General features: G+C 45.3%; 2 protein-coding genes across 2 annotated transcripts; both read left to right on the top strand.

Moving 5' to 3' along the window:
* The first annotated feature begins 2,392 nt into the window (after positions 1-2,392).
* LOC311011140 (transcription factor Sox-10-like) lies at positions 2,393-6,726 on the top strand. Its single transcript, XM_084005903.1, has 4 exons — positions 2,393-2,530; positions 2,923-3,575; positions 3,968-4,239; positions 4,405-6,726. Exons 2-4 carry the CDS (start codon positions 3,136-3,138, stop codon positions 5,187-5,189), a joined length of 1,497 nt encoding a protein of 498 aa, XP_083862029.1. The 5' UTR covers positions 2,393-2,530; positions 2,923-3,135; the 3' UTR covers positions 5,190-6,726.
* A 1,364-nt stretch (positions 6,727-8,090) lies between these two features.
* Positions 8,091-11,032, top strand: rnaseh2a (ribonuclease H2, subunit A). Its single transcript, XM_084005120.1, has 9 exons — positions 8,091-8,206; positions 8,521-8,656; positions 8,770-8,841; positions 9,028-9,154; positions 9,242-9,329; positions 9,557-9,694; positions 9,851-9,938; positions 10,082-10,205; positions 10,640-11,032. Exons 2-9 carry the CDS (start codon positions 8,530-8,532, stop codon positions 10,800-10,802), a joined length of 927 nt encoding a protein of 308 aa, XP_083861246.1. The 5' UTR covers positions 8,091-8,206; positions 8,521-8,529; the 3' UTR covers positions 10,803-11,032.

The raw sequence follows: 11,032 nt of genomic DNA, 5'->3' as shown, positions 1-11,032 counted from the left end.
TAATTAATCGACCGATCTGAACAGAAAGCTGGATTAACTCCGTAGACGAATACGCCACACTGATTATTTTTGCGGATTTCTTCACTGACGTTAAAACCTTGTCCGTCTGACAGACTCCCTGGGGGGCAAGCAGCTGCACTAACTAAGCACTCTCCGTAAAACCGCAGCTTCCTCCAGCCCTCCGGTCTGCTCCAAACCGAAGGGAACGAGCCGCGGAGCCGTCCCGGGGGCTGCCAGACAATCCTCCGCGCATCAACTAGGGCAGACACAAACACTCACTCCGCGAGCCTCGGAGGCCTCGTGCGGGATCCCGGTACTGCTGGTTGGTCGGTGGCGTGCAGCCCCCCTCGACCCTACCCCACCCTCCCCTCCCACCCTCCGCCACCAGCCCATCATCCCTCTCATCCCCGAACACAAGCCCCCCTACCATCAGCACCTCCGAGGCCCGGATCCAGGTGCTGCTGAGAGGATTTACAGACGGGAAAGTGTCGGAGCCGCAGAAACGGAGAGAGAGATCCACGCGGCCGGTCCGCCGCTCTGTGTGTGCGCGGCTCGTGTCTATGCTCGGACATAAGGGAGAAAGACGCACACATCGCTCTCTGTTATCAATTTTTTCCATGTTTGCAGCACAAAACTGCTTTTTGTTCCCCCTTTTTTTTCATTTACGCGGGTTAATGGATAGAGGCTTGGGCGTTTGATCACATGGCTACAATTCACCTGAGATGGGGACAAAGAGAGCAAAGAGAGGAGAGAGAGAGGGGGGGAGAGGTCAGGCTCGGCATTAGAGGCAACGGACACACAGGGGTTATTGTTGCATTCATTTTGAGTGTGTGTGTGTGTGTGTGTGTGTGTGTGTGTGTGTGTGTGTGTGTGTGTGTGTGTGTGTGTGTGCGCGGGTCCGTCAGATGAAGTCTCTTCTTTCCCGTTAACGCGGCGCATTAACGGCACAACCCAGGCCTACTATCAGACGACACGTCCACTGCTGCTGTGCTGCAGTCACAAACATGACATGTCTCACATTGTTTTGTGTCAGTCTGAAGGAGCCACTTTATCATCGTTGTTGTATTCAGGAAACAGTCTAATCAGACTGTTTGGTTTGTAAATCTGGATAGATGTGTTCAGGTTTCATTTGGTCTGATAACAACTTTGAACCTTTCTATAACACTGACATGACTGCAGCAAAAGTGACACAGGCCTACCTGTCACTCAATTACTTTTATCTGCATGACATCATCACTCTGGGCGTGGTTGAGCGTCAAAACACAGACCGGTTGATGTGTTCAGGACCCCGAAAAACACACGTTTTTGAGTAAATATAGGTTAGCAAACGACTGAAAACCGTGATTTTAATAACGTCGGGCTGTGTCTGGTCGCATTTCAAAATAAGTGTAACAGTTGAACAGTGCTCTTCAGGTAAAGTGGGACACTTTTATAGGCCCATTTAATGCACGCATATTACACTATACATGTTAAAGCTGCGATGTAAAGTTTCACATCTGATCAAGGATGTCAAAATGTTAAATTGTTATTTATTTTCTCACTACATATTCTGTCTCACAAAACATAATGAGTGAATATTTGTTATTGCAGTGTACTAACCATTTGTCCAAACAAAGTGAAACTATTTTTGCAGAACCAATGGTATTCTTTCTAATTAAAACTGTTTTTAAATTTGCATTAATTGGCTATTTAATTGATCCAGCTTGGGGGCCAGAAATAACAGCATAATGACAATGAATGTACTTTACGTTTATAATTAGATGATAATACTGTTTTGATCAGATATATAGACTACTACTGATACTGGATTTATTATCATTGACTTCAAGATGACATTATCGGTCACTGATCCAAATATCCTTTCCTACATACCTGATTATTTATTCATTTACTTGTTGAATTACTTATTTGGCTCTATTTAAAAAAAGGTACAGCCATTAATTGACTTAACTAGCGTTTTTATTTAAATTATAAAGATTATAACTCAAAGAACGAAGCTTTTTTCTATATCAAACTGGATCAGAGCAGAACTTTTTTTTATTTATTTATTTATTTATTTTTTTAGGAACTCGACCACACGAGGCAATAACTCTCCCCATGATTGTTTATTTGTTTGATATAACATGTCAACACGTCCAACAAAGCTGGCCTTCTCCTGCCTCTAAATGGGCGCACTGTACAGTCATTTAAGCCACTCCGATGTAAAACTCTCACCTCTTCTCTGCTGGAAATGCTGCAGTGATGGACAGACGGGGCATTAACGAGTGTGTTGCTCCCGTCCAATCGGAGAGCGGCGGGATAATTAGAGGGCCAATCGGAGCGCGGTGCGTTGCCCGGAGGGGGCGGGGCCGACTGTGTGTTGGAATGCTGCCTCTCTGGGAATGTTTTCCACTTTCAATCACTTTTTTTTCTCCCAGTCCTCCTCACAAGGCGCTCTTTAAGCTCCGGTGTCGCCACACAGAGCAGCCATTCATCGGCTCTACAGTCAGCCACACACACTCCCATGTTGAACCACTGGACATCTAAATTGGTAAGTTATGTAATTTTTTAACACTAAATTTATATTGATAAAAGGGAATATTTCGTATCGGCGTCCAGGCTACGTGCCAGTCGTTTTGTTTTCTGTTTTACTGGATGATATTTAGCCTTGATTCGGCTTCGATGGAAATTAATATATTTCATATTTCTGGATGCGGTTCTTTCGTCTAAATAACATCATTATTGGGCTGTTATTTGTTATAGCGGCTCCGAAAGTTCACATAACTCTCTTCACCTGTTTACCTCAATTCAAGTAAACCACGGCGTGCACTTGATTCACACGGAATCTTAAAATCTTATTTTCTATTTTTTTTTATTTTATTTGTGGACTTAATAATGAATACTGAATTGTTTCAATTAAACGTCATGTGATTTATTTTTAAGGTGTAACTGCTTTTACTGGGACGACGGCGGAGGCACTTGAACGCAGCAGTATGGTTTTGCCTGAGAAGCGCCAGCAATAACTGGGATCGTCGTAGACTCCAGACGTCTTATTCAGTCACAACGCATCAGTTCCACCAAATAGCTTGGACTCTCTCTGTAGATCTTCTTTTTTCTTTGGGATTGTCTCGTTAGTCGTTGAAAGTTTGAAAGAAAATGTCCGGCGAGGAGCACAGCCTGTCCGAGGCGGAGCTGAGTCCCGGTGGGTCAGACGATGGTCACTCACTGTCACCGTCTCAGCACGGAGCGCCACCGCGCCAGGATTCACCTCTGGGCGGGCCGCCGCAGCAGCTGAGCTCGCTGTGCGTCGGGGATGGCAGCGAGGAGGACGGACGCGACCCCACCAAATCGGAGATAGAGGACGATCGCTTCCCGATCGGCATCAGGGAGGCGGTCAGTCAGGTGCTGGACGGATATGACTGGACACTTGTGCCGATGCCGGTGCGCGTTAACAACGGAAGCAAAGCCAAGCCCCACGTGAAGAGGCCCATGAACGCCTTCATGGTGTGGGCGCAAGCGGCGAGGAGGAAACTGGCCGACCAGTATCCCCACCTGCACAACGCGGAGCTCAGCAAGACCCTGGGCAAACTGTGGAGGTTTGTATGGGTGCGATTGTTCCGGAACAGTGCGGCCATACAGTGGCGCGTTTCCTGTGTCGCCTGTGCGTAAAGGGGGAGTGGGGGCAGAGCTGCTCAACGCAAATGTCGAAAGTAGGCAAATTACAAACTGATGGTTGTAAACAAAGAAAACACATAGAAACAGAAATCTACATGTTGCTTTTAGTTGTGTCGTAGTTTATATCATTTAACGTGTAGCCCAATAAATACGAGCGTAAAGGGCGAGTTTTACCCTCCTTATCCTCTGCGCAGCAGCTTGATTGTGACATTATTTATAATTTTAGACATAGAAGACATTACTTTCACATAAATTCAGAAGTGACTAAAATTGCTTCTTGTTTTTCCTCCCCCCCTCCTCCCCCCCTCCCCAGGCTGCTGAACGAGAGCGACAAGAGGCCATTCATCGAGGAGGCGGAGAGGCTGAGGAAACAGCACAAGAAGGACTACCCGGAGTACAAGTACCAGCCCCGGAGGCGCAAAAACGGCAAACTAGCTGCTGCTAGTGAGTCAGACAGCCAGGGGGAAGGGGAGGCCAGCCACTCCCAGTCACACTACAAGACCCTGCATCTGGAGCACAACGGCGGGGCTGGGTCTCCCCTGGGTGACCTGCACCACCACCACCATCACCACCACCATCCTGCTGGTATGGAGCACACAGTCATCGTAATTTACGGCTTCACACATTTGGTCAAAGAGAGGCGAACATTCAAAAACCCAACTCATTAGATTTAAATCTACATTTAACCACTTTGTTGTACCTGATGTCAAAGTTCACCTGACCATGTTGTCCCTCCTCTTTCCTCTATAGGTCAGGGTCACAGCCCACCCACGCCCCCCACCACCCCAAAGACAGAGCTGCAGTCTGGGAAACTGTCAGATGCCAAGAGGGAGGGGGGAGCAGGAGCGGCCGGAGGATCAGGGGGGTCCAGGGGAGCCCTCGGGGTGGGAGCTGAAGGGGCATCCGGCGGTCCATCCTCGTCGAGCGCTAAACCCCACATCGACTTTGGCACCATGGACATCGGCGAGATCAGCCACGAGGTGATGTCCAACATTGAGCCGTTTGACGTCAACGAGTTCGACCAGTACCTCCCTCCAAATGGCCACCCGCAGAGTGGAACCGGGGCCCCTTCAGCCGGATCCTCGGCCTCGTCCTACGCCTACGCCCTGGCCGCCGCCAGCGGGCACTCCGCGTGGCTCTCCAAACAGCAGCAGCAGCAAGCCTCTCCATCTTCCTCTGACCCCTCCAAGGCCCAGATCAAGAGCGAGACTGTGGCCGGGAGCCACTACGCCGAGGCCTCGTCCTCTCCCTCCTCAGGCACTCATGTCACCTACACCCCGCTCAGCCTCCCTCATTATGGCTCCGCATTCCCCTCGCTGGCCTCCAGGGCTCAGTTCGAGTATGGAGAGCACCAGGCCCCCGGGGCGTACTATGCCCACTCCAGCCAGGCCCCAGGGCTGTACTCAGCCTTCTCCTACATGGGCCCTACACAGAGGCCTCTGTACACTACCATAGGAGACCCCTCCAGCGTGGCCCCCTCTCACAGCCCCACGCACTGGGAGCAGCCTGTTTACACCACACTCACAAGACCTTGAGGGAGACCAGCTGAGCAGAGGGAAATATGGGAAGCGTGTGAGTGGATCTGTGTGTCTGTGGGTGTGCAAATAAGTGAGCGTGTGACCGTGTATGTGTGTGTATGTGTGTGTGTGTGTATGTGTGTGTGTGTGTGTGTGTGTGTGTGTGTGTGTATGTGTGTGTCACGCCCGTGCCATATTGATGTTATATTAGAGGTTTTTACTTCTTTTTTTTTTAGCCAATGTATTGCAAGACGCATCCACGGGGCCTTACACATTTAAAAATAATACAAAAAAGATAACAACAGCCACAAACTCACACAATCTAAAGTGTGAGGTTCAACTGCCAATCAAAAATGAAATAAACCTTAACAAATGTGTGCCATCGTGAATTTTTTTAAGTTGGGATGTACAGCAAGTTTGCATACGAGAGGTAGACGAGTGAGACACTGAGGGCGAACAGACGTTGCATTGTGACTCGGATTTGACCCAGAAAACGACGGGTTTTCGACTGACATAATCAGATTTTATTAACCAAACTAAAGCAGATGTTTTGATGTTATTGTGTTATTTTATATGAGTAGTAAGTTTATTGTCGTTGTTGATATCCTAGGGTGTAACTTTATTGTGACTGATTTGATTATTACACTAATACATCTGCACCACTGCTTTGGGAAAAAGCATGTTTTGTTTTCAATAAGACGTTCCCTGGAGTTTTTGTTTTGTTTTCGTGGCCAGAAAAGGATAGTTGCAACCTTGTTTGTTTTTTTTTCTTTGTACATAGCACACTCTGCGCTTCTGTCCTTTCATTGCATTGACTTCACTGAACTGAAAAATAAAGCATTTAAGGGGAAAAATAGGAAAAAGAGAGGGAAAGAGATGTATTTCAGCTTAACGCTCAGTCTTGGACACTTACCTCAACTTGATTCATTTTGTGCCAATAGCAAAGGAGAAATACGATACTGGATGCCCGACCAAATAATGCTGAAGGTATTCAACATTTCAGAGCAGTAAACATCTGCTTCTTCCTTCTTTTTTTTTGCTTTTTGAGTGCCGGACATTTCACTGATTTGCATCTGATGTTTTTTTCTTTCCAATAAGTGAGTTAAAATCTATAAGTACAAAGTCTCAACCAAATCTCTTCAGATAATTGGCCAGCTTTGGGTCCTACTTAAGGATTAGAATCACATGTACAACTGCTCTGCACTGCATGTAGGCCAAAAGCATGTTTTCAACTTCACAGTTTGTTTTTTTCTCATATCGTGCGCAAATCACCCTCCGCCTCTTCAGCAATGTGAATAATGGTTGTTACCACAGGCTTCACCTCTATTACGTGATGCGTACTTTATCATTTTATACTGACCCTCTTACCATGTAGTTCTTTATTTTTTATGTCGGTAATAATGCATTGTGTGTCACACCTTTGCTTCTTCCATTTTGTATAATTCTGGATAGTTTTGTAAAGTGTTTGCTATACATTCACTTGAGTATTTTTGCTTCCATACGAGAAAAGCAATGTTGAAATTTTATTGTTGTCATCTATTAAATCAATTTATTTATAAAAAAAAGAAGAAAGTTCTTGTGTAAGAATGTTGTTTTGTCCTGTTCAGGTGTAACAAGTGAAGCAGTTAGGAAATGAAGGTCGGAAAAAAATAAATAATTAAAAACACGCTGCTGACGTGTGAACTGTAATAACAACACAATCAGTGCCCCACCAAACCTAAGCTGTTTAGTGTTTTTGTGTGTGCGGTAGGCTAAAATTGACTACTAATTCCCCACATTTAATCGGCTGGGGACTGCGTGTTACTGAGGAAGACAAAGAGAGCCATTCAGCGAGGGAGAGGGACAGAAAGAGAGAGAAGGGGTGGGTGTAAAGAGCCAGAGGCAAGGCCAATTTCAGCTCAGTAACCAGCGTACACTTGGACTTTTGTACATGGCTTTCCTTTCACTCTGCCCTCTCCTCTCCACCTGAGGCTCCCTCCCTGCCTCCACACTCAGCTGCTGTTTAAAGGCAGCCAGCGGGCATCCAAAAATCCAAATGTCAACTCCACTGTAGTTGTTGAGATTGTGTGCGAGGTAGATGTGAAACAAAATGACGACTTAGTGGTCTTTTGCAAAACAAACAAACAAACAAACAAACAAAGAAGATCTGAAGTGAGGGTTGAGAGCTCAAATCCGTGTTAAGGTAGGCAGTTCATACAAGGGACATATTTTTAACCATAAATTAGACAAGCTACACTTGGTTAAAACATTTAAAAATGCTCACACTCTGTGAACTAATTCAACCAATCAGGTGATTGACGAGCAGAGATAGAATCATGTTGTGAGCACAGAAAGAACAAAACAAAACAGGGTCGGAAGTAAGAGGAGAATGTTAGAGAATGGAAAATACATGAATGATTACACTAAAAATAAAGTTAGAGGATGCAGAACTATTCGAAAGCTTCCCACATACTTATGTTGCAGCAAAGTAAATATCTGTTCTGAGGGCTGGAAGACCAGCTGCACAATCCCAGATCCTCGTTCACTCCTTGACTGACGGTAATTTGATTATTTGTAAATTTACTTGGGAAAACGCATTATCAAGCACACTATCAACTCAAATGTAAAAGGAAAAGGTACAAAGGCCTTGAGGTGAAGCCATTTTTCATCTATCTATCTATCTATCTATCTATCTATCTACCGGTATCTATCTATCTATCTATCTATCTATCTATCTATCTATCTATCTATCTATCTATCTATCTCTCTCTCTCTCTCTCTCTCTCTCTCTCTCTCTCTCTCTCTCTCTCTCTCTCTCTCTCTCTCTCTCTATATATATATATATATATATATTCATCTTGTACGATAGGTGGCGGTATGCGCCATAAAGATGGCATTGCAATCCGCCAAAAACAAAACCCGCAAAGAAGAAGCCAGACAGAAAAATAAGGCGGTGAAGAAGAGGCGTGTGACGTCACTCCAGCGGCGCCAAAACGGCAGCAGACCAAACCAAACACAACACGAAGTTGTGAAGACTGCCGTCATCGTTTAAATCGGTAAGACATAGCTTTGTTGGGATTTATCATGATACATGCTACATTAAGGTTTTCACGCAAGTGCCCGGACTACTCGTTCGGACTGTAAACACGTGTTTATTCCGGTAAAAACGCTCTATTCGAGTAACGTTAGTTAGCAGATAGCTAACGTCTGAATCCGTTTACAGCATAAACAACACAGTACTAAATCGAGCCAACACCTCTGTGTGTGTGTCTGTCGTCATTGGTCAGCAGGTCGGAGGGAGGTGGAGTTGTACACTGAGTGAGACTTGAACAGGATGAAACTAATATCTAGTTTGTGTCCTTCATGACAGTCTGCTGTCATGGACCTCGGCCCCTTTGAAACGGACAACTCGGCCAGCTGCCGACTGGCCTCTCAGATCCCTGATGTCTGCCGGACTGAGGACTGCTGTCTGGGCATCGACGAGGCAGGCAGGGGACCCGTGCTAGGTGTGCTGATGGATATGTTTCATCGTTTAAATGCATTGCTCACGTATGTTTTAGCACCCACTGCCTAGTGTATTGTGGTTTCCATACTTACTGTGTTTGTGTTTGTGATCCAGGGCCCATGGTGTATGGAATATGTTTCTGCCCTGTTTCCAAAAAGCAGAATCTGAAGGATTTGAAAGTGGCAGGTAATCTTGTTGCTGTAGGACTCCACAGAGTTGAGAAGAATGCAGTCTTTCTTGGCGTGAGGCTTTTAACTCACCCTCACTGCTTTCTTTCAGAGAACATTTTTAAGTAGTTAAAAAATACTATCAGAACACAAATAAGCATCAAGCAGTACATCATTTTTATGCATTTTGTCTCTCCCTCATCAGATTCAAAGACTCTATCAGAGACAGAACGAGAGAATCTTTTCCAAAAACTGGATGAATCCGGATCTTATATAGGCTGGGCGTTGCAGGTTCTCTCACCAAACACCATCTCCACCAGCATGTTACAGAGGTATGTGACACATGCACTGTCATGCTCACAGAGCCTTTTTCACACACTGCGTGTCATATTCACACCCTTAATGTCTGCTTTTCTTAGAACAAAATACAACCTGAATGCCCTTTCACACGATACAGCAATTGGTCTAGTCCAGTACGCGTTGGACAGTGGAGTACAACTCAAAGAGGTATGCAAGTCATGTGAATATAAAGGTGCACACCTAATGCTATTGTGGCGTTGTCCCTGTGAATAGGGTGCTCTTAATGCACAGTGCTTTGACTTAAAATCATGGATACATGCAACCGATTCAATATCGACTTCTGAAAACACAGCATATTCTCATATTTTGGTTTCTTTTGCTCTTTTCTGTCTTACTCATCCTGACGTTGTCCCCCCCCCCTCCCCGGCTTGCAGGTATTTGTAGACACAGTTGGTCCAGCAGAGAAGTATGAGGAGAAACTTTCGAAGCTGTTCCCAGGTATAGAGGTGACCGTGAGGCCAAAGGCTGACTCCCTCTTCCCCATCGTTAGTGCAGCCAGTATCTGTGCGAAGGTGAGGCCGACAGCCGACTGGATCTCAGTCAACAGTTGTCTTTATTACTTCAGTAAAAGTAAATTTCAGGATTATAGAGCTAACCCTTACTGAAAAGCTCTGTGTCCACATTTTAAGCGTCGTTCAAAATCTAGCCAATAGTTTTCTGTTTTTCAGGTGGCCAGGGATCGTGTTGTAAAGGGCTGGAACTTTGCTGAGGACCTGGGAGAAGTGGATGCGGACTATGGCTCCGGATACCCCAATGGTATCAGAAATCATATCATAAACAACTTTTTTTATTCTCTGTCACTGCTAACGTTACCTAAATAAGGCTTAGACAGTTATCGCTGTGTGTAGAAACTGCATGTAGATAAACTGTTTTGTTCCCCCCCCCCCCTGCGTTTTCAGACCCCAAGACTAAAGCGTGGTTGCTGAAGTACCTGGACCCAGTGTTTGGTTACCCTCAGTTTGTTCGATTTAGCTGGAGCACTGCCCAAACCCTAATGGACAGCAAGGGTGTGACTGTCCACTGGTAAAGAGCCTTCAAACTTGATTTTGAACAACCGGGAAGTTGTTGGAAGTATAAAAGCTGAGGTTTATTTGGGGATTCAAATAATACCATGGAAATCCAGCAGTAAAACTTGATTTTCACGATCTGTGCCATCTGCGATTCAGTGCAGAGAAAATTACCGTCTCGTCTCTTCAGATAAAATAATTTTCTTAAAGCATTAAAATAGTTTCCAGCTCTTATCCAAGTCCACAGAAGCCAAAAACAACTTGACACAAAATGCTTTTGGAAATGTCTTCGTGGTGCTGTGTGTGTGTGTGTGTGTGTGTGTGTGTGTATGTGTGTGTGTGTGTGTTTGTGTTGTCATGCTTAATGTCTGTGCAAATCCTTTTGACTTAAGGAGACAAGAGCTAACCACAGTGTAAAAATGAGTCTTGTTTTATTCAATCTGTCCTCAGGGAGGATGATGATGAGGATGGGGAGAAGGCGGCCCAGCGGCAGAACAAAAAGTCCATGTTGGCCTACTTCAGTGCATCAACCGGAGGTAACGGCCAAAACCCGTCCCACCAGACACACCGCTTCTTCACAGAGCGGAGGCTGATGAGCCTCGACACACTCTGAGGACAACACAATAGTGGGGACACACACACACACACACACACACACACAGCTAATCATAACCTCTTTGTGAGATTTTTATGTGCAGCCCAAATAGTGAGGCTTCGGCACAGATGTGGACTCTGATGAAACATTGTTGATATTTTATGTTTGTATCACCGATACAGATGTATGTCTTTCTTTGTCCTGTTTGTAACTGTTTTTTTATACATAAAGGTAAGGTTTAAAACTCA

Source organism: Eutrigla gurnardus (genome assembly GCF_963514095.1).
Source record: "Eutrigla gurnardus genome assembly, chromosome: 3".
NCBI classification, from domain to species: domain Eukaryota; kingdom Metazoa; phylum Chordata; class Actinopteri; order Perciformes; family Triglidae; genus Eutrigla; species Eutrigla gurnardus.
This window is presented reverse-complemented; position numbering and strand designations above follow the sequence as displayed.

Coding starts and splice junctions, on each gene's coding strand:
- rnaseh2a (XM_084005120.1), top strand. CDS start 8,530: ATGGACCTCGGCCCCTTTGAAACGGACAACTCGGCCAGCTGCCGACTG. Junction 9,155..9,241: donor TCCACCAGCATGTTACAGAG/GTATGTGACACA, acceptor TGCTTTTCTTAG/AACAAAATACAACCTGAATG. Junction 9,939..10,081: donor TGGCTCCGGATACCCCAATG/GTATCAGAAATC, acceptor CTGCGTTTTCAG/ACCCCAAGACTAAAGCGTGG.
- LOC311011140 (XM_084005903.1), top strand. CDS start 3,136: ATGTCCGGCGAGGAGCACAGCCTGTCCGAGGCGGAGCTGAGTCCCGGT. Junction 3,576..3,967: donor ACCCTGGGCAAACTGTGGAG/GTTTGTATGGGT, acceptor CCCCCTCCCCAG/GCTGCTGAACGAGAGCGACA. Junction 4,240..4,404: donor TCACCACCACCATCCTGCTG/GTATGGAGCACA, acceptor TTTCCTCTATAG/GTCAGGGTCACAGCCCACCC.